This window comes from Coregonus lavaretus (assembly GCF_964263955.1).
Source record: "Coregonus lavaretus genome assembly, chromosome: 34".
Lineage (NCBI taxonomy): Eukaryota > Metazoa > Chordata > Actinopteri > Salmoniformes > Salmonidae > Coregonus > Coregonus lavaretus.
The window spans coordinates 17,828,614-17,855,312 of NC_140021.1; the positions used below are offsets into that span (position 1 = coordinate 17,828,614).

General features: G+C 42.5%; 1 protein-coding gene across 1 annotated transcript in view; it reads right to left on the minus strand.

Moving 5' to 3' along the window:
* Positions 1-277: 277 nt before the first annotated feature.
* Positions 278-26,699, minus strand: part of LOC311109164 (dihydropyrimidine dehydrogenase [NADP(+)]-like) — a 92,080-nt gene continuing 65,658 nt past the window's right edge. The window contains exons 7-10 of the mRNA XM_084151991.1: positions 22,135-22,314; positions 4,937-5,089; positions 4,517-4,657; positions 278-2,011 (exon numbers count right to left, since the gene is read on the minus strand). Of these exons, the coding sequence (XP_084008117.1) occupies positions 1,841-2,011; positions 4,517-4,657; positions 4,937-5,089; positions 22,135-22,314 (645 nt within the window). The 3' untranslated portion in view covers positions 278-1,840. The remainder of the gene's footprint in view (positions 2,012-4,516; positions 4,658-4,936; positions 5,090-22,134; positions 22,315-26,699) is intronic.

The following is a 26,699-nucleotide window of genomic DNA, read 5'->3' on the forward strand; positions in this document are numbered from 1 at the left end:
TGGGCAGGTTATATGCAAACGTAATACTGTAGTATTACTATAGCTTAAAAAATCTATAGTGTTTTTGCCAACCGTAGTGTTTTTGCACAAATTATTGTAGTATTTACTGTAGTGTTTTTGCAGACTGTAGAATACTGTAGTATTTACTATAGTATACTGCAACATGTTATAGTAAGTACTACACATGATCGAGGGATACAACAGTGTGTAGTATAGTATTCTACAGTATACTACAGTTTACTACAGAATTCTATAGTAAGTACTGTATTATACAATAGAAAACTGTAGTATTTATTCATGTGGGGGAAGTGATTCCCTGCACAGCTTCATGGTAAAATCGTTGCATTTAAAATGGGTTCATATTACATGACTGAGGAAATCATTGAACTATCCAACCCAAACACAGTAAACACAGGTGTGTACCCTCAGGCCACATGACTATATCACAGGAGGCTGCTGAGGGGGGAACGGCAGGTAGCTTAGTGGTTAAGAGCGTTGTGCCAGTAACCGAAAGGTTGCTGGTTCTAATCCCTGAGCCAACTAGGTGAAAAAAATCTGTCGATGTGCTCTTGAGCAAGGCACTTAATCCTAATTGCTCCTGTAAGTCGCTCTGGATAAGAGCGTCTGCTAAATGACTAAAATGTAAAAAAAAATTAATAATAATGGCCGGAACGGAGCAAATGGAAACCTGGAAACCATGTGTTTGATATATTTGTTACCATTCCACTTATTCATTAGAACGAGCCCGTTCTCCCCAATTAAGGTGCCACCAACCTCCTGTGGTCTAGACTGTGTGTATTGCATTGACCAGACGGCTGCCATTTTGAGCTCTCTGTGACATAGGTATACTTTAACCATGGGCGAGTAGCAGGTACTTATTGAGATGAGACTAGTCACAGCTGACCTTTAGTGCGCTCCCAGTGAATCACAGCTAGTCTTCATATCTACTGAACTGGAAACAGTCACAGGAAGATCTGACCTTTTAGTTACAACAACCCCTGGTCCGTAATACAACAAAGACCCCTGATTTCACAATTACACACCCAAATCAAGAGAAATGGCTTAAAATAAGAAACTACATGTGTAATCAACATAACCACAGCCAGATGCAAATTGTATTAGTAGTAATAGTAGAATATATTCTAAGCTTTGGTGCAAGGCAAGTTCAACTAAAAGTAAAGCTAGCTTGTAGCTAACACTGGGAGGAACCAAACTAAACACATGCAGTGCTTGATAAAAAATTAAACAATGACCTCCAGTTCTGATGTGGTATGAGAGAGAGGAGATTGTCTGGACATTCACAGGTGGAATAACTCAGGCTGTCATGACCACCTATTCATCTCTGTTCATTACCACTTCTTGTCCTTCTGATTATCCCTCCCAACACATAACATCTAATTTCATAGCTCTGGGCTTGTGGTCCGACTGCCATCCACACATGCTTGTTAGGAAATGTAGCATTGGTGCGTCAGTTTGTCAGTTAGAGCCCAGAGGCCTCGCTGTTCACATAAACATCCATTATTTTCTGCCTCCCCCTTTCTCTTCCACCTTCCCCCTTCACTCTCATTATCACAGCCTTGACACAACAGGGAAGAGAACAAAACAACAACACATCACCACACCACTATTGTTTAGAAATAATGCAACGTTTTGCCGCCCGGATGATTATTTGTAGATAATTGGCTTGGGAATATATAAGGCAATTATTTCTCCAAACTAATAATTATTTTCATATAATCAAGGTAATATTTCACACCACAATTACGAAGCAGAGGAATCAATGTTGTTAAATAGACATTGGTGGATGTTGTTTTTCCTCCTTTCTCTCCATCCTTTAGTTTCAGCATACGGGCATGACGGCTTGAGGCAGGCCTCTCTTGGGCACGTACGGTGTTGTCCTGGTAACCATTTTGATGCAGTCAATGATAGGGCAGACACTGAGACAGAGAGTGCAGCCGGTGCAGCTGTCGTTAACTATAGGGAAATGGGTCTCAGGGTCAAACAAAATAGCCTGCAGAGAGAGAGAGAGAGAGAGAGGGGAGGAGAGAGAGCGTGAGAAAGGAGAGAGACAGAGAGAGAGAGACAGAGAGAGAGAGAGAGAGAGAGTGAGAGAGAGAGAGAGAGAGAGAGAGAGAGAGAGAGAGAGCAAAGGCTATAAGGTTTGGAATGGCTGCCATGGACCATCATAGACAGGGTTTTAGCGTGCTAGGCTAGCACAGGAAGCCCCGCAATGCATCCACATTATGTGGCTAGTAGACTAATGTGTTCTGCACTGTTATATCAACAAGGCCTATTGTGTAGTCTGTTATCACAGGTAGCCTTGTTACACAGTGGATTTGTAATAATATTGCGTTCTATTTAAATCATCTTGCTCTGAACATGTATAAACTGCCCTCACGGAAACTGCATGGTATTGCATATTGCCGTCAATTCATCATGTTGATACACAATTTAAACCTTTATGTTTATCGTCCAGGCGCTATCATAAAATGCATACATATTTACAACAGATGTCTTCAGCATATTGTCGTGAAAATCATTCAGGGGACATCTATATCTAACCCTAATTGTAATATTAATTAAAATATATAGAGTACCAGTCAAAAGTTTGGACACACCTACTCATTCTCTCAACCAGCTTCATGAGGTAGTCACCTGGAATGCATTTCAATTAACAATTGTGCCTTGTTAAAAGTTCATTTGAGCCAATTAGTTGTGCTGTGACAAGGTAGGGGTGGTATACAGAAGATAGCCCTATTTGGTAAAAGTCCATATTATGGCAGGAGCAGCTCAAATAAGCGAAGAGAAACGACAGTACATTATTACTTTAAGACATGAAGGTCAGTCAATCTGGAAAATTTCAAGAACTTTGAAAGTTTCTTCAAGTGCAGTCGCAAAAACCATCAAGCGCTATGATGAAACTGGCTCTCATGAGGACCGCCACAGGAAAGGAAGACCCAGAGTTACCTCTGCTGCAGAGGATATGTTCATTAGAGTTAACCGCACCTCAGATTGCAGCCCAAATAAATGCTTCACAGAGTTCAAGTAACAGACACATCTCAACATCAACTGTTCAGAGGAGACTGTGTGAATCAGTCTTGAATTGCTGCAAAGAAACTACTACTAAAGGACACCAATAAGAAGAAGAGACTTGCTTGGGCCAAGAAACACAAGCAATGGACATTAGACAGGTGGAAATCTGTCCTTTGGTCTGATGAGTCAAAATTTGAGATTTTTGGTTCCAACCGCCGTGTCTTTGTGAGACGCAGAGTAGGTGAACAGATGATCTCCACATGTGTGGTTCCCACCATGAAGCATGGAGAAGGAGGTGTGATGGTGCGTTGCTGGTGACACTATCAGTGATTTATTTAGAATTCAAGGCACACTTAACCAGCATGGCTACCACAGCATTCTGCAGCGATACACTATCCCATCTGGTTTGGGCTTAGTGGGACTACCATTTGTTTTTCAACAGGACAATGACCCAAAACACACCTCCAGGCTGTGTAAGGGCTATTTTACCAAGAAGGAGAGTGATGGAGTGCTGCATCAGATGACCTGGCCTCCACAATCACCCGACCTCAACCCAATTGAGATGGTTTGGGATGAGTTGGACCGCAAAGTGAAGGAAAAGCAGCCAACAAGTGCTGAGCATATGTGGGAACTCCTTCAAGACTGTTGGAAAAGCATTCCTCATGAAGCTGGTTGAGAGAATGCCAAGAGTGTGCAAAGCTGTCATCAAGGCAAAGGGTGGCTACTTTGAAGAATCTCAAATATAAAATATATTTTGATTTGTTTAACACTTTTTTGGTTACTACATGATTCCATATGTGTTATTTCATAGTTTTGATGTCTTCACTATTATTCTACAATGTAGAAAATACTAAAAATAAAGAAAAACCCTGGAATGAGTATGTGTGTCCAAACTATTGACTGGTACTGTATATAAAAAAAATTGTGCTATTATGCATTGTGTTGGTGTGTATGTATGTGTCTGTGTGTGTGCGTGCAAGCATGCGTGTGTGTGTGGAACCACCTATGTGATGGAGACACATTATCCTGATGAATGCCGGTCTTTATTAGGAACCATTAATAACATATAATCCCTCTCAGAGATCCACTCACAGACAATGTGCTCTGATAGAACAGGCCGAGCTACTTCATCAATACTTCTGCTGATAGATAATGGGGACATTTATTTACCAGGGAAGAAGAGGAGATTCATTCTTTAATAAAACTGTCACACTGTTCCTTCCTCCGCAGAGGTACTTTCACAGAGCAAGAGAGAGAGAGAGAGAGAGAGAGAGAGAGAGAGAGAGAGAGAGAGAGAGAGAGAGAGAGAGAGTTTTTCACTACTAATGTTTATCACTGTGACTGTAATGAAAACTATGCTTTATATAGTATATAGTAAGGGCCACTCTTTAAACAGGCTTTGATTAGACTTGTTCCCGAGTAAGTGTCTCTGAGTGAGTGTGTGCTTCAAATAAATGGAGGGGATGTACAGTACAGTATGTACCTGGTATCCAGAGTCATTGCAGGTCATGTAGCACTTGCCACAGTTGATACACATTTCCTCATCTATTAGAGCCTTGACCTGCTCTGTGTTGTTCAGCTCCCCGTATGCACCGATGTGCTTCAGAGCCCTGGCTATAACATCCTGGGAACAAGGCAACACAACATAATTACATATAGAACATATTATAGAAATATATAGGATCTCTATGGCAACACACACTGATCTAACGACCTGGTCTCAGTCACATACTGTATCTTACATGCCTTGTAACCATTATGGCTAAATCTAGGCATCTGTTCCAATATCTACACTAGTATACTACTAAGAATGAAGCAATGTATTGGGTATGCATTCTACAGTACCTCAAAAACATATTTTAAAAGTACTATGGGAGAACTAAGGGGTGTTCTGCTCTCTTACCTTGACAGCTGGGACTGGTCTCTTGGGGGTGTAAGTTCTGGTGCCATTGGCTTCCACTACTGTGGTCTTCTCACCATAGTCTCTCACTGCCTTCTTGTAGTCGGCCAAAACCTTCTTCTTCTCAAGCAGATAGGGTCCAAAGCTGGGTAAACTCTTAAAGTAGGATTGATAGAAGGCTGAAGGTTAGTTGTTAAATTCTAACAGCTTCAGTCGTAACTTAATATTGGAGGTACTGAAATTCTGAAAAATGATTGGCTTTCCACGATAGCTTTTTTGTGTGAAACCCGTTGTAGTAAATCAATTTTAGGTTATTCCTCTGGTAATATATGACTGACCACTTTTTTTCATTTAGAAAAGTAATTTTGTTTTTAATCAAAAGTGTTTAAAGATAGATGTGACCATGTTATTGATGGGTTTTGATAGTTTAATATGGTTCTAAGTGGGTATTTTACTTATTCATAACTCTCCAATTATCTTAGCAATAACAAAGTAATAAATTAAAATATGTAAAATATGTTTAAAAAAATAATAATCAATTACCAAGGACATTTCTTATGTATCTACTGTCTACCAATGCCATTCCATTTGTATCTATCTTTTGTATCTCTTTGTAATATTGTCTTGCGTCCTCTTCGGCCATATGTTGACAGGTTTGTTTACCTAAGAGAGAGGTTGTTTGTCTACTTACTGCTGATTAGTGAGTCTTTATGCTGCACCTCCAGTACAGAGTACTGAAGCATCACTGATGTGCCTCATTAGAAGCATCAGATGAGAACAAACAGACAGCGAGACAGGGATGAGACGGGAATGAGACGAGGATGAGATGAGGATGGGAGCTCAAAGACCCACAGACTGACCGCATTAAAGGAACACTGTTTGCTTTGGAGTAGTGGCCACTGTTTTTCATCCTGGGAAATTAATGAGATCCGTTCGGCCAACATTTACACGTTAACTGTATCAAGCTCTGGAGGTGTCCCCTAGGCTTATTGAGTTTGTTTAGCGGTTTGATTTTTTTCTCTTACAAGTGAATGACCCACTTTCCCCAAAAACAAGAAAAAAAACTAGTCAAAAACTAAAAAGTACAATAAAACCACACTTGCTTCAGTTCCCGTCTGAAATTACATCTCTTTCCCCAGCTGCTGTGCAGTGCATCGGACGTGATATTGAAAAATTGTTCGGGTTTTAAAAGTGAAATACAAGCTGATGGTGGTCATGGAGGGTGGTTTTCAGGGAGATTATTGTCGTGGGTTTACTCCCGTTTGCATCTCCTGTAGGCCCTCTACTGTAAAATCATGCAATATATTTGCAAAAATATTCATTCGCCATCCTGGCTTAAGACATTACCGTGTCAATGAACAGGAATTGCTTGCTCACTCAAAATGGTTGCTGCCTGCCTGCGAGCTATTCCCCTTGAAAACAACGTGTTGGCGGGGCTACAGGAGAACATTACCTAAAGCACTTAACGGCTTGTCTGAAATGGGCAATTTTGTTTCAGAGAAGAATAACAGACAAAACACAATAACATTCTCTAAGAAAAAAATACAAATCTATGATTGGTTTTTGAGAAAATCTTTGAAAATGGATTTCCAAGGATGTACGATTTCATCCAAATACAGGTACTGCCCTCGTACAGACTTTATACTGTATAGATGTGGAACTTGGAGTCATACAGTCTATGCTTCTTATATGCAAAACAATGTAGTTCTATTGTGAACAGTATGGTCATTCATGTTCATCTGATATACCTAATATCACATTTCAAACATCAAGTCATGTCTCATTTTCAAGCATCAATGTTGTATTTCATAAATAATTGGGACTTTCACACAAACAGTAGTTTTGATCTTCCAAAACCCATGCACAGATATAACCCCCCCCCCCCCCCCCCCCCCCCCCCATAGCGTGATTATTCAATATTTGCCATTCTAATTAAAACGGACACTAGCTAGGGTCCCTTACTACTACAGTGACCTCATTAATAACTTAATGTGTTGTGAAATATGTTGTCAAATGTATTGTAATGTTTACAAAATGTTATAACTACCTTAATTTTGCTGGACCCCATGAAGAGTAGTTGCTGCCTTGGCAGGAACTAATGGGGATCCATAATAAATACAAATATAAATCAAGCCATTAACTTTCTCAACCTTCAGTCTTTTGACCATCAATCTACTCATGATGATTATTGATGTTGTTGTTTTTAAATTACTAGTTTTTTGTTGTTGTTGCTTTACGTGTGTGAGTGCAACTGAGATAGAGAGATACAGAGAGAGAGGGGGGGGGGGGGGGGAACAGAGAGAGAGAGAGAGAGAGAGAGAGAGCGAGAGAGAGAGAGAGCTAGAGAGAGAGAGATAGCTAGAAAGAGAGAGAGAGAGAGAGAGAGAGAGAGAGAGAGAGCGAGAGAGAGAGAGAGAGAGAGAGAGAGAGAGAGAGAGAGATCACTCTGTCTTCATCCATACATCTCCATATCCCTACCCAATTGTGTGTGTACATGCAGTGGGGAAAAAAAGTATTTAGTCAGCCACCAATTGTGCAAGTTCTCCCATTTAAAAAGATGAGAGAGGCCTGTAATTTTCATCATAGGTACACGTCAACTATGACAGACAAATTGAGATTTTTTTTCTCCAGAAAATCACCTTGTAGGATTTTTAATGAATTTATTTGCAAATTATGGTGGAAAATAAGTATTTGGTCACCTACAAACAAGCAAGATTTCTGGCTCTCACAGACCTGTAACTTCTTCTTTAAGAGGCTCCTCTGTCCTCCACTCGTTACCTGTATTAATGGCACCTGTTTGAACTTGTTATCAGTATAAAAGACACCTGTCCACAACCTCAAACAGTCACACTCCAAACTCTACTATGGTCAAGACCAAAGAGCTGTCAAAGGACACCAGAAACAAAATTGTAGACCTGCACCAGGCTGGGAAGACTGAATCTGCAATAGGTAAGCAGCTTGGTTTGAAGAAATCAACTGTGGGAGCAATTATTAGGAAATGGAAGACATACAAGACCACTGATAATCTCCCTTGATCTGGGGCTCCACGCAAGATCTCACCCCGTGGGGTCAAAATGATCACAAGAACAGTGAGCAAAAATCCCAGAACCACACGGGGGGACCTAGTGAATGACCTGCAGAGAGCTGGGACCAAAGTAACAAAGCCTACCATCAGTAACACACTACGCCGCCAGGGACTCAAATCCTGCAGTGCCAGACGTGTCCCCCTGCTTAAGCCAGTACATGTCCAGGCCCGTCTGAAGTTTGCTAGAGTGCATTTGGATGATCCAGAAGAGGATTGGGAGAATGTCATATGGTCAGATGAAACCAAAATAGAACTTTTTGGTAAAAAAAGACAAAGAATGCTGAGTTGCATCCAAAGAACACCATACCTACTGTGAAGCATGGGGGTGGAAACATCATGCTTTGGGGCTGTCTTTCTGCAAAGGGACCAGGACGACTGATCCGTGTAAAGGAAAGAATGAATGGGGCCATGTATCGTGAGATTTTGAGTGAAAACCTCCTTCCATCAGCAAGGGCATTGAAGATGAAACGTGGCTGGGTCTTTCAGCATGACAATGATCCCAAACACACCGCCCGGGCAACGAAGGAGTGGCTTTGTAAGAAGCATTTCAAGGTCCTGGAGTGGCCTAGCCAGTCTCCAGATCTCAACCCCATAGAAAATCTTTGGAGGGAGTTGAAAGTCTGTGTTGCCCAGCGACAGCCCCAAAACATCACTGCTCTAGAGGTGATCTGCATGGAGGAATGGGCCAAAATACCAGCAACAGTGTGTGAAAACCTTGTGAAGACTTACAGAAAACGTTTGACCTGTGTCATTGCCAACAAAGGGTATATAACAAAGTATTGAGAAACTTTTGTTATTGACCAAATACTTATTTTCCACCATAATTTGCAAATAAATTCATAAAAAATCCTACAATGTGATTTTCCGGATTTTTTTCCCTCATTTTGTCTGTCATAGTTGACGTGTACCTATGATGAACATTACAGGCCTCTCTCATCTTTTTAAGTGGAAGAACTTGCACAATTGGTGGCTGACTAAATACTTTTTTCCCCCACTGTATGTTTGTGTGTGCATGTGGAAAGACGTCCACCTCAGGCCCCTTGTGATCTCTTTGCAAGTGCTTAAGTGGAGAAGTAACTGCTTGTTGTGATTCCTCTAGATTACCATATTCATGACAGTTTGAAGGCAGAATCCCACATACTTATTGCCCCAACATAGGAGGGGATTAAGCTCAGGCTGGCAGGCAGTTTGTCTGCTGTGTGTGTGTGTGTGTGTGTGTGTGTGTGTGTGTTTGTTTGTGTGTGTATAGAAATTGCAGTGATACCAGACAGGCGAGGCTAGCTCCAACACAACATGCCACTGAGGCTGTGTGGAAAGCCAATCCCATACCTAGGGTGCCACTAATTCATTTCAACCGCACATCTCCAAATTGAAATTTTGAAATGTAACTTTTTTTCTGTCTCAACTTCAACTTGCCTCTTTTAACAAAGAGCTATTTGAAATACAGCAGAAAAGTTATCATGAGATAACCAATTCCACTGGAGCTCCTCCTGCATTATCCAGCATGACAACTATTAGATAACAACACTTTTAAGCAAGGAGACTTTACTGAGAAGCTATCTGAGAATGCTAGCAGGTGTGCTTCCTCTGAAAGTTAGGCTCAGGATTAGTCTCCTTGGCATATCAAGATATTGTAACTCCATTTATTCACGCAAGCAAATGAAAATGAACTTGTGTTGCCACTAGTTCTGCCGTTGCTAAAATTAGTAAATTGATTGAAAACCTACACCTGCACTGACTCAGTTTCAAACACACTTAATATTTAATGTGCTAGCAATGTGTTTCTGTGCTCTGAGAGACCATAACAAAACAGAGATCACAGATTGTATTGCTGTCTTTCTCTCTGTCTTCTCATCCACAGCTGTTCACCAAATATCATCTCCAAACCGGTGAGCGAAGCAAACGAAAGTACAGATGGTTAGTAGGCAACACATTGCAACTTTTATTAGTAGATCCTCAGGAAAAACAGGTGTGCGTGACATGTTTTTCCGCTTTTCATTGAACCATTTATTCAAATTAATGCAGTTTGTTTTTAATTAGATTTTTTCTCTCTCTTCTTCAATTTCATATGGTAATGAGATCAGCTCTAAGCTCCATAAATATCATATGCTCACATTGTGTGCATAACATTAAAAGTAGCAAAGGTTTTAATTGTATATGAAATACCACATATTCAATTTTAACCACCTCCAAACATACATACAGTTAAAGTCGGAAGTGTACATACACTTACGTTGGAGTCATTAAAACTATTTTTTCAACCACTCCACAAATTTATTTTTAACAAACTATAGTTTTGGCAAGTCGGTTAGGACATCTACTTTATGCATGACACAAGTAATTTTTCCAACAATTGTTTACAGACAGATTATTTCACTTATAATTCACTGCATCACAATTCCAGTGGGTCAGAAGTTTACATACACTAAGTTGACTGTGCCTTTAAACAGCTTGGGAAATTCCAGAAAATGATGTCATGGCTTTAGAAACTTCTGATAGGCTAATTGACATCATTTGAGTCAATTGGAGGTGTACCTGTGGATGTATTTCAAGGCCTACCTTCAAACTCAGTGCCTCTTTGCTTGACATTATGGGAAAATCAAAAGAAATCAGCCAAGACCTCAGAAAATAAATTGTAGACCTCCACAAGTCTGGTTCATCCTTGGGAGCAATTTCCAAACCCCTGAAGGTACCACATTCATCTGTACAAACAATAGTATGCAAGTATAAACACCATGGGACCACGCAGCCGTCATACCGCTCAGGAAGGAGACGCGTTCTGTCTCCTAGAGATGAACGTACTTTGGTGCGAAAAGTGCAAATCAATCCCAGAACAACAGCAAATGACCTTGTGAAGATGCTGGAGGAAACAGGTACAAAAGTATCTATATACACAGTAAAACGAGTCCTATATCGACATAACCAGAAAGGCAGCTCAGCAAGGAAGAAGCCACTGCTCCAAAACCGCAATAAAAAAGCATGGGGACAAAGATCGTACTTTTTGGAGTAATGTCCTCTGGTCTGATGTAACAAAAATAGAACTGTTTGGCCATAATGACCATCGTTATGTTTGGAGGAAAAAGGGGAAGCTTACAAGTCGAAGAACACCATCCCAACTGTGAAGTACGGGGGTGGCAGCATCAAGCTGTGGGGGTGCTTTGCTGCAGGAGGGACTGGTGCACTACACAAAATAGATGGCATCATGAGGAAGGAAAATTATGTGGATATATTGAAGCAACATCTCAAGACATCAGTCAGGAAGTTAAAGCTTGGTCGCAAATGGGTCTTCCAAATGGACAATGACCCCAAGCATACTTCCAAAGTTGTGGCAAAATGGCTTAAGGACAACAAAGTCAAGGTATTGGAGTGGCCATCACAAAGCCCTGACCTCAATTTGTGGGCAGAACTGAAAAAGCGTGTGCGAGCAAGGAGGCCTACAAACCTGACTCAGTTACACCAACTCTGTCAGGAGGAATGGGGAAAATTCACCCAACTTATTGTGGGAAGCTTGTGGAAGGCTACCCGAAACGTTTGACCCAAGTTAAACAATTTAAAGGCAATGCTAACAAATTCTAATTGAGTGTTTGTAAACTTCTGACCCACTGGGAATGTGATGAAAGAAATAAAAAGCTGAAATAAATCATTCTCTCCTATTATTCTGACATTTCACATTCTTAAAATAAAGTGGTGATCCTAACTGACCTAAGACAGGGAATTTTTACTAGGATTAAATGTCAGGAATTGTGAAAAACTGAGTTTAAATGTATTTGGCTAAGGTGTAAGTAAACGTCCGACTTCAACTGTACGTAGGTACACATAAGTACATTTCACTTAAGGACAGCCTATGTCCAAATCATTAGACGTATGTGCAATGTCTGACTTTTAAAGGAATTATACACTACCCTATCGAGCCCTTATGTTTCAAAAGGAATCTCAAGGCAGTCTGTCTGTCCTTCCGTCCGTCCACACAAGGCCGTCCACATGAAAAACTTCAAGGTCAAAACACTGGAAAGCAGTCCCCTATGCATATTGTGCTGCCAGGCCACACTCCAAAGAAGCCCTCCAACCCTCTGTGAGCTAGGCCTCTCTACTGTATATCTAACAACATTAAGGCTTATTGCTCCCTCAAATACACGCTGCCATTAAGAAAAGAGATCAGGTCACGAGTCTAAAGAAAGAAAGAAAAGAAAAGCATCAACAACCCCGGCAGCATAAAAATTGGGTGATTCATCCTCACTTAAGTACTGCTTACAATGTGCCATAATTAAACGTGAAAACCTAAATGTATATATCTTAATTTAAACCAGGGACAGTAGTACCAGATAGGTTCTAATCCAACAGTTATTCCGCTGTTGTTGTTTTTTCCCTACCTCTCCTTCCTTTCCCCTGCTATTACAGAACATTAAAATGTATATTAGCCTCTAAGGTCCATGGCTATAAACCACAGAGTGGAAGGAAGGGGCTGGGGAAACCACAACCAGAGATGAAGGCCCACCAAACCGACCACAGCAAAGAGAGAGAGAGGAGAGAGAGATTGGGTGCGTTTGGTGCCATAGTATTTTACCCAAACTGCCAAGCAGCGAGCGTCAGCCACGTCGTAAAACAATCACACAACAACCCTTAATTGGATGCCAGTGTGTTCCTTCCCCTAATGGGTAAACAAACAAACACAATAACTTGTCATCAGTTTGATTTGTTTGTGTGTTGTATTTTGTTCTGTTTCTTTAAACTGTTAATCAAGAGAGCAGTGTAGCAGGAGGAACTAATAACCTGTATTGTATGTGCATCTGATCTGCCTTCATAAATTATGCCGTGAGTGGAGAGGAGTCTGTTGTCTTGTCTGTCGGTACAGATCACAGTTTTACAGGTTGGAAAATCACCTCCCATGTAAACATTGTGTGGGTGAAACGCTGCTTTTGAAACTCATCTCCAAAACCCCAAAGTGGCAATTAAAAAGTTCCTGCAAATGACTTGTTGACTTGTGTTGAATGTTCGTTAACATTAATCAATATGCAAACCAATTTGGGCCCAATTCAGTCTGATTTGGCCGCATCATACCACACAAGTCCCACAAAACACACATGAGTAAGCTTGGTTTCCAAATCTCCAAATTTCTGTTAATTACTATAGCTCCCGCAATCAGTGTAATTTTGTAAATGCCGGATCTCTATGGCAAGACGCTTCATTCACCCAAGTTTCGTCAGAATCGGCCCAGTGCGGTCTGATATATTGCATAAATGAATGTACAAACGTACGAACGAATGGACGGAGACAGATCCACAGTCCCCTCCCCGATTTCATCGTGGGGGACAATGAAGGCACTGAACATTGAGACATGTTAGCTGATGTTTGGCCAGACCAACACGTCCGGACAGTGCCTCACCTAGCGTGGTGTAAACAGCAGGGTTTCTCTCCTTCTCTCACTGTCAACCCCACCTACTCCCAACAGTCAGAAAGACAGCCAGCCAGCCAGTCAGCCAGCCAGCCAGCCAGTCAGCCAGCCAGCCAGCCAGCCAGCCAGCCAGTCAGCCAGCCAGTCAGCCAGCCAGTCAGCCAGCCAGCCCGCCCACCAGAGGTCCCTAATAACAAACACACAAGTGGCTCAGAGACATGATCTGGCCTCTGTCTCAGGGGCCGAATATGAGGGTGGTCTAATGAAAGATCCCATAGAGGAAGCAGACAGCCGTGGCAATAACCGTACATCTGTACTCTGGTCGGGAGGACGGTCTGGCTAATGGTCTGGAGGACAGGCTGACTCCCCTTTCACTTCTCATAACATTTACCACAGGCTGTGTTGTGTCCCAAATGGCACCCCATTCTATATATAGTGCACTACTTTTGACCAGAGCCCTATGGGCACTACATAGGGAATAGGTCCCATTTGGGATGCAGCCACAGTATGGTCTGGACTCCACAGCCCACACCTGGACTGGTGTTACTCACATAAGCAGGTGGTTCAAACAGAATAAACAGTGGGTGTAATTGATGTACTGAACACGTTGGGAGAGAAATTTAAAGGCTAGTGAGTGGATACCTGATCTGTATTTCAACCTGATCCTACCTTTAATTGACAACAATGTCAGGACATTTACATCTACTGGAAACAGTGCCTGAGGAAGGTCTGAAGCATCATCAAGGACCATATAAACCCCATCCACGAGCTGTTCACTCCCTTACTGTCGGTCAGACGGTATCGGTGCATGAGGTCTGATACCAACAGGCTTAGAGACAGCTTATATCTACAAGCCATCACACTTGAACTGGACTGACCACCTGCACTGATTCTCCACACCTTAGCACACATGCTAAGGTGTACGTTTTGTTTATCCCATATGTAACTCTGTGTTGTTTTTATCGCACTGCTTTGCTTTATCTTGGCCAGGTTGCAGTTGTAAATGAGAACTTGTTCTCAACTGGCCTACCTGGTTAAATAAAGGTGAAATAAAAAATTAAATAAAATAAACATGCACTCACTTACGCACACACTCACACAGACATACACTCATCCACACATGCGCATCCACGCACGCACGCATGCACACACACATCTACACATGCGCACGCACACGCACACACACGCACACACACACACACACACACACACACACACACACACACACACACACACACACACACACACACACACACACACACACACACACACACACACACACACACACACACACACTGCTACCAGACTCTTATTATGATTGTAAATATTGCCCAATTTTAAACACTTGCCCCCGAATCCCCCCTTCCCCAAAACAGGTGTAATTATTGGACTATAAATTGTGCCTTCCTGTATTACATTTATGCTCAAATGTTTATTCTATTCCACTGAGCCATTTACTTTATGTTCCTATTCTTATATTTGATTATTGTTGTTGCATTGTCGAGAAGGAACCTGTAGTAAGCATTTTGTTGGCCGCTGTATACCATGTGTATCCTGGACGCTGTATACCATGTGTATCCTGTACGCTGTATACCATGTGTATCCTGTACGCTGTATACCATGTGTATCCTGTACGCTGTATACCATGTGTATCCTGTACGCTGTATACCATGTGTATCCTGTACGCTGTATACCATGTGTATCCTGTACGCTGTATACCATGTGTATCCTGTACGCTGTATACCATGTGTATCCTGTACGCTGTATACCATGTGTATCCTGTACGCTGTATACCATGTGTATCCTGTACGTACCACTTATACATGTGTCAAGTAAAGGTACTCTTACTCTTGGTAACTTTGACAATCTACGATTCAAATAGCTGTATTTTGTGCCTTTTAGAGACATATTGTGGTTTCTCTATCAGTACCAACAAACAAAATGGCAACAAGGTGCACTATCATAATTTTACATTTAAGTCATTTAGCAGATGCTCTTATCCTTGCTCAAGGGCACATCAACCGATTTTTCACCTAGATGGCTCGGGGATTCGAACCAGCAACCTTTCGGTTACTGGCCCAATGCGCTTAACCGCTAGACTACCTGCCATTGGAGGAAATAACTACGAAAATACTTCAATCAACTTTCCCTCAATAAAGCAATAGAACATCAGTGTAGTCAGTACGACCACTGCCCCCAACACCACCTCACCTGAGCCAGAGTGTTGCCAGGCAGGCCCCCAGCAGAGAGGGGGTAGGTCAGGCTGGTCCAGGGCTTCATTTCCCCTGCAGGCCTGCCAAGCTCAACCAGCCTCTGCCGTGCCATATAGACGGCCAAACCACTATTTAACAACCACCCCCCAACTGTGCAGCAGCTCAGGGGGAGCCTAGCCAGCAACACCGCTCTCACTCCCACCCCTTGTTTGGCATTGGCACCGGCAGAGAGGAGGAAGTGGAGGAGGAGAAAGAGTAGGAGGGGGAGGAGGAGACTGGGAGGCTGTGTGGGGGTGGAGATACCAGGAGAGACACAACAAAGGGGTAGCATTGGGCTAGTTCTAGGAGACTGTGGAGCTCTCCCTCCCTGTGTCGGCCCAGTAGTGGGTCTCATCGCCTGTTCCAGCCTGCTGCCTAACAAATACCTGTGGTGCTGAGCCTCCCGTCTGGGGCATGAGCAGTCCCACATGGAGCACATGTTAGCTTCACACGTTAGCTAGCTTCTCATAAGCCTAACTGTTACTGTCAGCTCACAGGGTTGTAATCACCATGCAGTAGAGTGATGGGTCTACACTTCAGTTTGTACCATGTACTCCATGTTTCTGCTGATGCTGTGACCCAGTATGTACTGCATACCAGGCGTGTGCTTAGTGCATTCTTAATTGCAGTAAAGTAAGCCTTGTCTGTTTCTGTAGCGTGAGGCAGGTTGATGGACAAGTACACCCCCTGGACATGATGCTTGCTCTTTATTTATTTTTTATAAATGTTTTAGTTTTTTCTCAGATGACCACTCAAGCCATGAACTTTATAATGACTGTTCATCTCATGATGTTGTGCTTCAAGTTTTTGTGTGTGTTTTAAAGCACTTTGAGATTCTTTGAAAAGCGCTATAAAAGTTAAATACATTCTTATTCTTAGTATTGCAGTAGCAGGGATTTAATGTCTGGCATGTTATTTGCATGTTCCAGAGTCCAGCCAAGACTGTGGACTGTGTGCAAGCAGCTGTACATGAACCTGTGTTGACAGCCCAAAAAATGAATTTGTTTGATGTAGCCACTCACTATTGAAGCACAGCCAAAATAATTATTTGATATACTATTGAGGTAACTTCAGCCTACTTCTTAAATTACTTATGAAGGACTGAAGTTCACTGAAATTGGACTCCACACTCTAAACGGTGAAATAAGGACAAGTCATCCCATGAGAGAGCATGGATTGCCACCGAGGCAGACTATTTGAGACAGCATTCTCTCTCACTACTTATATTAACAGAGCGAGAGAGAAAAAATATGTATTTAGCTGAACGCTCCTACTCCTTTTATCAACTGACATTTCTGGGAATTGCAGTGACAGTGACTTCTCTTCTCTTCTCACGTTCTTTTTCTCTTTTATGAGCTTCGTCTCTCGCTAACTACCTCTCTTTCTTCCATTTGAGGTTTCTTTCTTTACCTTTCTCACAAATGTCTTGGGCACTCTGACACACACAGCCTCACTGTCTCTCTCACTGTTTCTCTCACTGTCTCTCTCTACCAAACCTTTTTTTCCCTCCGACTACTCTACCTTTGAGTCTGACTTTCTGAAGCACGCACGCACGCACACTCTTGCCTTGACTGTACTGTAAGTAATGTGATCCTGCCCCCCCTCCCCCTATGGTGTGCTTGGTGTATTTGTCTCATTGGGTCAATGCCACTGTTCCTCTGCCTCGCGGCAACAGCTGCCCTACACACTGACACAGGTGAGATGTCACTTTCTATCTATACTGTCCACTAAGTCAAAGACAGGGCCCAGGCTAGCCCTGTACACCAGGCCTCCATGGACGCTATGAGGCATTCCTATCTACAAGTAACTGCCAAAATAAAGGAAACACCAACATAAAGTGTCTTAATAGGGCGTTGGGCCACCACGAGCCGCCAGAACAGCATCAATGCGCCTTGGCATAGATTCTACAAGTGTCTGGGACTATATTGGAGGGATGTGACACCATTCTTCCATAAAAAATTCCGTCATTTGGTGTTTTGTTGATAGTAATGGAAAATGCTGTCTCAGGCGCCGCTACAGAATCTCCCATAAGAGTTCAATTGAGTTGAGATCTGGTGACTGAGACACACACACCATTTTTTAAATTGTTGTTTATCTTTAACTCTGCATTGTTGGAAAATGCTGTAAGTAAGCATTTCACTGTTAGTCTAGACCAGTTGTTTATGAAGCATGTGACAAATACAATTTGATTTGACACACACACACACACACACACACATACACACACATACACACACTCACTTAAAACCCCCTATGCTACTTTTTCAAAGTCACTGAGATCTCTTCTTCTAGCCATGGTAGCCAAAATAATGGGCAACTGGGCATTTTTATACATGACCCTAAGCACGATGGAATGGTAATTGCTTAATTAACCCAGGAACCACACCTGTGTGGAAGAACCTGCTTTCAATATGCTTCGCATCCCTCATTTACGCAAGTGTTTCCTTTACTTTGGCAGTTACCTGTACCTATCCACCGATAAACACACAAAAAAACGGTCATATTTTTTTGCCAAATGTAAAGCAACGTTTGAAATCTCCCAACTAAAAGTAGAAGACCTGGGCCCGGTTTCCTGATACCGATACTTTCCTGATACTTATGAGTGTTTTAACGATGTATCTTTCCTACAACGGACACCATGCAGAGAGAACGGTCGCTAAGTTCGTCGTTGAAGCATGTGTTGATACTGATAGGATCGAAAGAAAGGCAGTGCTGCTCTCGGATCAGCTTTCTCAATTCAAATCTTATCATAACATTATAATTATTTCACAGTACTGACGGATCAGCTCCTAGAGAGATACACTACATGACCAAAAGTATGTGGACACCTGCTCGTTAAACATCTCATTCCAAAATCATGGGCATTAATATGGAGTTGGTCCCCCCTTTGCTGCTATAACAGCCTCCACTCTTCTGGGAAGGCTTTTCACTAGATGTTGGAACATTGCTTCTGGGACTTGCTTCCATTCAGCCACAAGAGCATTAGTGAGGTTGTGCACTGATGTTGGACGATTAGGCCTGGCTCACAGTCGGCATTCCAATTCATCCCAAAGGTGTTCAATGGGGTTGAGGTCAGGGCTCTGTGTAGGCCAGTCAAGTTCTTCCACACCGATCTCGACAAACCATTTCTGTATGGACCTCGCTTTGTGCACGGGGGCATTGTCATGCTGAAACAGGAAAGGGCCTTCCCCAAACTGTTGCCAGAAAGTTGGAAGCACAGAATCGTCTAGAATGTAATTGTATGCTGTAGCGTTAAGATTTCCCTTCACTGGAACTAAGGAGCCCGAACCATGAAACCCACCCCCCAGACCATTATTCCTCCTCCACCAAACTTTACAGTTGGCACTATGCATTCGGGCAGGTAGCGTTCTCCTGGCATCCGCCAAACCCAGATTAGTCAGTCGAACTGTCAGATGGTGAAGCATGATTCATCACTCCAGAGAACGCGTTTCCACTGCTCCAAAGTTCAATGCCAGCGAGCTTTACACCACTCCAGCTGACAATTGGCATTGTGCTTGGTGATCTTAGTCTTATGTGCGGCTGCTCTGCCATGGAAACCCATAAAATGAAGCTTCCGATGAACAGTTCTTGTGCTGAAGTTGCTTTCAGAGGCAGTTTGAAAAACAGTATTGAGTGTTGCAACCGAGGACAGACGATTTGTACGCGCTATGCGCTTCCGCACTCAGCGGTCCCGTTCTGTGAGCTTGTGTGGCCTACCACATTGCGGCAGAGCCGTTGTTGCTCGTAGACGTTTCCACTTCACAATAACAGCACTTACAGTTGACCAGGGCAGAAATTTGACAAACTGACTTGTTGGAAAGGTGGCATCCTATGACGTTACCACGTTGAAAGTCACTGAGCTCTTCAGTAAGGCCATTCTACTGCCAATGTTTGTCTATAGAGATTGCATGGCTGTGTGCTTGATTTTATACACCTGTCAGCAACAGGTGTGGCTGAAATAGCCAAATCCACTAACTTGAAGGGGTGTCCACATACTTTTGTATATATAGTGTATTACCACCTACGGCTGCAAATTTTGAGGTGGCTTATTCTAATGCTTACCCAATAAAAAAAGCACAATCACAGATTTGGCACATCATTGCGCACATGTTAGGATAGACATTATGAAATATATTGAGACAAGTTACAGACAGTAGCCTAGAAGTAGAGAAATAGAACTCAATTGATTGAACATGAAATGTATTTCAATACGATTAAAATAGGCCTACTGTATTTATATTTGAATGCAGTCATCTCTATTTTAATTTGAAACATATTTTTATACGTCGCTTGTTTGTATCAATTGCAAAAACATTGCCAACTTTGTATTTGTTGTAGTCAACTTTGTTCTAAGGTTATCGTCAGTCACAGGGAGATGGATAAACCATGTGATTCTATGTTTAGCGGAGATCTTGTGTATAAAGTGACGCGGGAGGGCAAAAAAGCATCTAACGACGCACTAGCTGTTCTAGAAGTGGTCTGAGGCAGGCGTTAGATTACAAGTGTTTTCAAGTGCAATGTTAATAATGATGGTTTTGGAAAACACCTCAGAGATTTAACGATGCTCCTACGAAGGTTCTAACAATAAAGTTAGCTTTAAGATGCTTTTGGGAAACCGGGCCCAGGGCTATTTTATACTATGTAATACAGACTTACGTGAGAGCTGACCTTAAAAAAAAACAATGTCCAAAAGAGTCCACAAAGCCTTATTTCCTTCTACGTAAAAGCCAGAATATAAATATTATTCATATAAAAGCTACTCTGGGTAATGTTGTCGTCTGAGAGCATGTGGTCTGCGATGTGAGTGATTGGTCCTTTCCTGGTGTCACTCTGCGCTAGCATCAGTTAGTGTATCCAGCACCACGTTGCCCCAGGGAGATATCTCTCTCTCTCTCTCTCTCTCTCTCTCTCTCTCTCTCTCTCTCTCTCTCTCTCTCTCTCTCTCTCTCTCTCTCTCTCTCTCTCTCTCTCTCTCTCTCTCTCTCTCTCTCTCTCTCTCTCTCTCTCTCTCTCTCTCTCTCTCTCTCTCTCTCTCTCTCTCTCTCTCTCTCTCTCTCTCTCTCTCTCTCTCTCTCTCTCTCTCTCTCTCTCTCTCTCTCTCTCTCTCTCTCTCTCTCTCTCTCTCTCTCTCTCTCTCTCTCTCTCTCTCTCTCTCTCTCTCTCTCTCTCTCTCTCCCCTCTCTCTCTCTCTCTCTCTCTCTCTCTCTCTCTCTCAGCTTCAAGACAACACCACTACCTCTTCTGCTGTAATTGTTGTTGTTGTGCTGACAATTCCCCACAACAATGGAGAGCTATACAGCAACAGATGAAGGAATTACTGTTTCTACTTTTCTGATATTCCTCACCTCCTACTCTTTTATTCCTTCCTCTCTCATCCTCCACTCCTCCACTCATTTAGCATTAGCATTTAAACTGTTGCATTTGTGATGCGGTGAGATGTCTCGTCGTCAGGACTGTAGTAAATCTGGTTGAAAACCCTTTGTTGGTGTAGAACCCACACGCCTGTGATCTGATAACCACCTCTAATTTGGAACGTTGAAAAGAGTTTACTGAAGTTGTATTTTCCCTCATTTACATTCATTCTGGCCATTTCACATTTATTTCCTATTTTTCCCATAAATATGAGAGATTGTAGAAATGCAAAATTGTGGACTGTAAAACCTAATAGAGGGAATGTTTTGACAATTGGCTTTTGTCAAATTTGATTTGAGATTTTTTCATTTTGTATTGTGTTATGAACGACTGGCATTGGATTAAGACGGCGCTTGTACAAATCGTTTTCTGAGAATGATTGATGTTCTATTTCAAAGTAAACTAACAATAATAAACCATTGGGACTTTTCCTCACCGTCTGGCCTTTTTGAATTTGAATTTATAGTATCTAAGCTATTCATCATAGGCATGTCTGGCCATTTACATTAGTGCCAGAATCAGTGACAAAAGCACCTGCTCTTAGCCAAGTTATTATAGGAGGGGATTTCAGACAAAGCCACCTCTTTTGATTCAAATCTGATATTACACCATCCCTCAGCAGGTTGATCTGTGAGCTCCTTCAGTGAGTCAGATCCTGGTAGCTGGAAGACGAAACAGCAGCCTTGAAATCAGCTGTAGCTCTGAATAGAACAGAGCACTTAACATTCAGCGTGGACAATGCTGTAATTGCAATGTGAGAATGTCCAGGCCGCCACCAATCGTATGATGTAAATACACAGGTACAGATGTGTCGCAGTAATACTAGTTATGCAGTAACTAAATGCCTGCATGTCGTCTGCTGTTGAAATGATGATGTCTGGTTTATAATGGACGGGTCAAGGGACCAAGACCAAGAGGGCCAAGCTGTTATTAGGACCAAGTAAATGGAGGGGTGTAGGAGTAGCGAGGGGGAAGTGCAGTCACAGTGCAATGCTAATGGCTGAGTGCGTACAGGTAGATTGAGCTACGCTAATGGTTGGATCAGCTGTCAATCACTCACCTTGCCCACCAGTTCCTCCAGTCGCGGGACAGGTTTGCCCTTCTGGTGGCGTAACGTGGGAGGTGATTGGCCATCCCAGTCCTGTAGCTCCTCGATGCTCTTCAGGTAGAGCAGGGTCTTTAGGCCCAGGCAGTAGTCTTCAATCAGAGTGAAGTCCTGGTTCTGCACTGCGCTGCACACCTAGTGGCGGAAAATCGCACATACACGCACGCACACATGAAAGCATGCACAGAAACACACACACACACACACAAATGATGTTATTACACTAACTTGGTCCAGTGAAAAGCATGAGCTGACGCACACCCACAAATATTTTTAGTGGTGCTAATGGAGAATGAGTATGTAATTCGGCCATACTCTAGGGCCCTAGCACTACACGGCTGATTCAAATAATTCAAGCTTGATGATGAGTTGGCTATTTTAATCAGCTGTGTAGTGCTAGAGCAAAAACCAAAGTGTTTGGGTCCAAGCCAGCGTTTTCTAGGTCTCAGATACCACACTACCTACACACTGCTTACAGTCTCCACTCATTTACAATGGAATCTATTTATTTAATTAAAGGTTAGTCAGATGGAATAAGGCTTATCACGGCAGCAGTCAGTTAGAGCAGAGTGGTGAAAGGCAGGCGTGTAGTAAATCTCCTGGGTGAGCCCCATTCACATGGTTTATCCTCTCTCTCCTTCCTTCAGCAAAGAGAGAGACTATCTGATCTGCATCACACACTGGGAAACCTTGTCTTTGTGCGTCTGTCTGTCTCCACCACTTCATTTTGACAGAAGCCACGGTGCCATGGTGAGTCTTAGAGCAGCCGGAGAGATAAGACGACGTGCTTATCAGACACCACCATCTATGAGCTGAGCTGAGCTGACATCGCCCTGCATTGATCTGCCTGAGAACAACTCCAGGATTAACACGAGACTGAATGGTAACGCGCCGAGTACTGAACCTAGGGGAACACCACATCAAACAGACCAGACTGAGGTCGGGGCCTGTTTTCACAAAGCATCTCAGAGTATTGGTGCTGATTAAGGATCAGGTCCTTCTTGTCCATGTACTCTTAAACATCATGATCGAAAAGACAAAACTGATCCTAGATCAGCACTCCTACTTGAGATACTTGGGTTAGGTTAGGGGGGCGAGGTTTTGTCAATGTTGTTTTACATTGCTCTGAGATAGTCATAACAAATTATTTCTAGAGGGGGAATGAACGTGAATCTGTGCTGCTGTGTCATTTGTGTATTTCAAAAAGTTAATTCACCAGCGACTGGCCCCATGTTGTGAAAATTAAGGCATTTATTCTCTCAAGCTTTGGCTCGGAGATATGCTTTCATTAGGATTCTGATTTGCATAGCGCTGCTTGTTAAAAGAAAAAAAGCTGCTTGTTGCCTGCCCCTATATGCCCTGCTCCAACAGAATACATTTCTGATAAGGATGTCTACATCGTTACAACAAATAGTAGGGGGGGAGAAACAACTGTGAACATGCATTACATTTCAGTGATTCACAGGGAAACTATGTCAGTTATTAGGACTATACACTACCCATTCTAGGAGGTAAAGACACAACATTTAGAAAGTATTCACAACCCTTGACTAGTCTCCCAGTCCCTGCTGCTGAAAAACATCCCCACGCATGATGCTGCCAGCACCATGCTTCACCGTAGGGATGGTGCCAGGTTTCCTCCAGACGTGACGCTTGGCATTCAGGCCAAAGAGTTCAATTTTGGTTTAATCTGACCAAAGAATCTTGTTTCTCATGGTCTGAGAGTACTTCAGGTGCCTTTTGGGAAACTCCAAGTGGGCTGTCATGTGCCTTTTACTGAGGAGTGGCTTCCGTCTGGCCTGATTGATGGAGTGCTGCAGAGATGGTTTTCCTTCTGGAAGGTTCTCCCATCTCCACAGAGGAACTCTGTGACCATCGGGTTCTTGGTCACCTCCCTGACCAAGGCCCTTCTCCCCTGATTGCTCAGTTTGGCCGGGCGGCCAGCTCTAGGAAGAGTCTTGGTGGTTCCAAACTTCTTCCATTTAAGAATGATGGAGGACACTGTGTTCTTGGGGACCTTCAATGCTGCAGACATTTTTCAGTACCCTTCCCCAGATCTGTGCCTTGACACAATCCTGTCTCGGAGCTATACGGACAATTCCTTCGACCTTTGCTCTGACATGCACTGTCAACTGTGGGACCTTATATAGACAGGTGTGTGCCTTTCCAAATCATGTCCAATCAGTTGAATTGATCACAGGTGGACTCCAATCAAGTTGTAGAAACATCAAGGACGATCAATGTAAACAGGATGCAGCTCAATTTCGAGTTTCATAGCAAAGGGTCTGAATACTTATGTAAATAAGGTATTTCAGTTAAAAATGTGTAATCAAGTTGCAAACATTTCTAAAAACCTGTGTTATGGGGTAATGTGGGGTAATGTGGGGTAATGTGTGTAGATTGATGAGGGAAAAAAATACTGTAATCAATTTTAGAATAAGGCTGTAACGTAACATAATGTGGAAAAAGGGAAGGTGTCTGAATACTTTCCGAATGCACTGTATATCTCTGATCAAAAAGAAGTGAAAAATATACCAATGCTTGTTGTTGGAGCAGAGTGATGGTGAAGGAAAACGAAAACATGGGGCTGAAAACGTGTTGTTGTGCACTCCACCACCACCTTCATTTACATCAGAGGGAAAGAGAGCAGGTCTCTCTTGAGAAAAACATGTGAAATACTGTCCGTCCACCAACGGAGGAGAGAGCCGTCAGCAGATATCTGAGGACAGTCTTCTTTATGAGAGCCATTAGAGAGTAAATATGAATCAATTTGTATTAAACGGCTAGGTACAGCAGTTTACTGTACTGTCATGTACTGTAGCAAGTATTCTCTTATCAGTCCACCTGTAAAGGCTTATTGGTTGAATATGGTCGGAAAATACATGAATGTATGCATTAGCAAGCGGACACCAAACACACAAGCATACACACACTGCACATTCTTTTATGACAGAATATGTTCTATAATAAGTAAATTGAGAGTGAGTTTGCTTTATGAAATAAATTATTATATCTTCAGAGGAGTCCCACAGCTGAATCTGGGCCTTACAGTGTGTGTATGTGTGTTTGTGTGTGTAGGAGAATGTCCATTAGTGCTTTTGATTTGGCTCAGAACATCAAAGTATGTGATGTCCTCACGTGCTGCATTTAACGTTAATGTAGCTGACTGCTGAAATAAATCAAAGTGAGAATTTCTAAGTAGTTTTCAGGCAATTGAGACAGCAGGTCCTTTTTATCTGCTCTGAAAACTGGGGCTGTGCATTGATTTCAACTCCTTCTGAGATCTGAAATGCTTTTAGATTCCCTGCTCTCCCTCTCCCTGCTCTCCCTCTCCCTCTCGACCTCTCCCTCTTTCTCTTTTTGTCCCTCTCTTTCTCTCTGACTCTGTCAGCTCTTTTATTCCCAATGATAGAATCCTGGCATTTAGTAGAACAGCGTCTTCGCCAAAAGAAAGATCGATTCATTCAGCTTTCAAATGCTACAATGACTATGGATGAACCAACCTCAGTGCTTTTGATTTCAGCTCCTATGTCTGATACTTAGCTACTAACCACTGATATTTAGTCTTGATCTTCAGGTAAAAGAGAAACCAAGTCTGGGGGGGAAGTAAATACATTTTTACAAGTCAATGAATATGAGCAATTTCCAGTAGAGTTCAGTTAGGGGTTGTAGTGAGGTGGACAGACAGGTAACCTTTCCTCTGAAAAGTTGAATAGTTCGCATGTTGAATGGACTGCTATTCATTTTGCTCATGCTGGCGACGTTTGGATGTTTTCAAAAGGTACTATTACGAATTCCTGATGTTTACAGGGCTCACACAACAAGTCATGTTAGCTACTTGACAATGGGTCTTTCATGGCAGTTCAGAACTGTTGACATGCACCAAGGACAAGGGGAATGGTCACCTTGGGTCATTAAGATCGAACTGGTTGGTCATCATTGAAATATAGCTCCATCTCCTTCTAAAGACATGTCGATAAAATCACTGGCTGAATCTCCATCACCGGCTAAATCGCCATAAAGAAGCAGCAACTTTACAATTCAATCAAAATGATGAAAAATAAACAAAGACAAAACTGGGATAGCACATTGTTACTTTATAGTACTCCTGAGTGGCGCAGTGGTCTAAGGCACTGCATCGCAGTGCTAACTGTGCCACTAGAGATCCTGGTTCGAATCCAGGCTCTGTCGCAGCCGGCCGCGACCGGGAGACTCATGGGCGGCGCACAATTGGCCCAGCGTCGTCTAGGGTAGGGGAGGGAATGGCCGGCAGGGATGTAGCTCAGTTGATAGAGCATGGCGTTTGCAACGCCAGGGTTGTGGGTTCGATTCCCACGGGGGGCCAGTATAAAAAATAAATAAATGTAATCACTAACTGTAAGTCGCTCTGGATAAGAGCGTCTGCTAAATGACTTAAATGTTAAATGTAAATGTAAATAACATTTATCAATTATTGCATTGAATACAAGAAAGCGATTATAAGATGTATGTTATGTATCATATGTATCTTATTCACATCG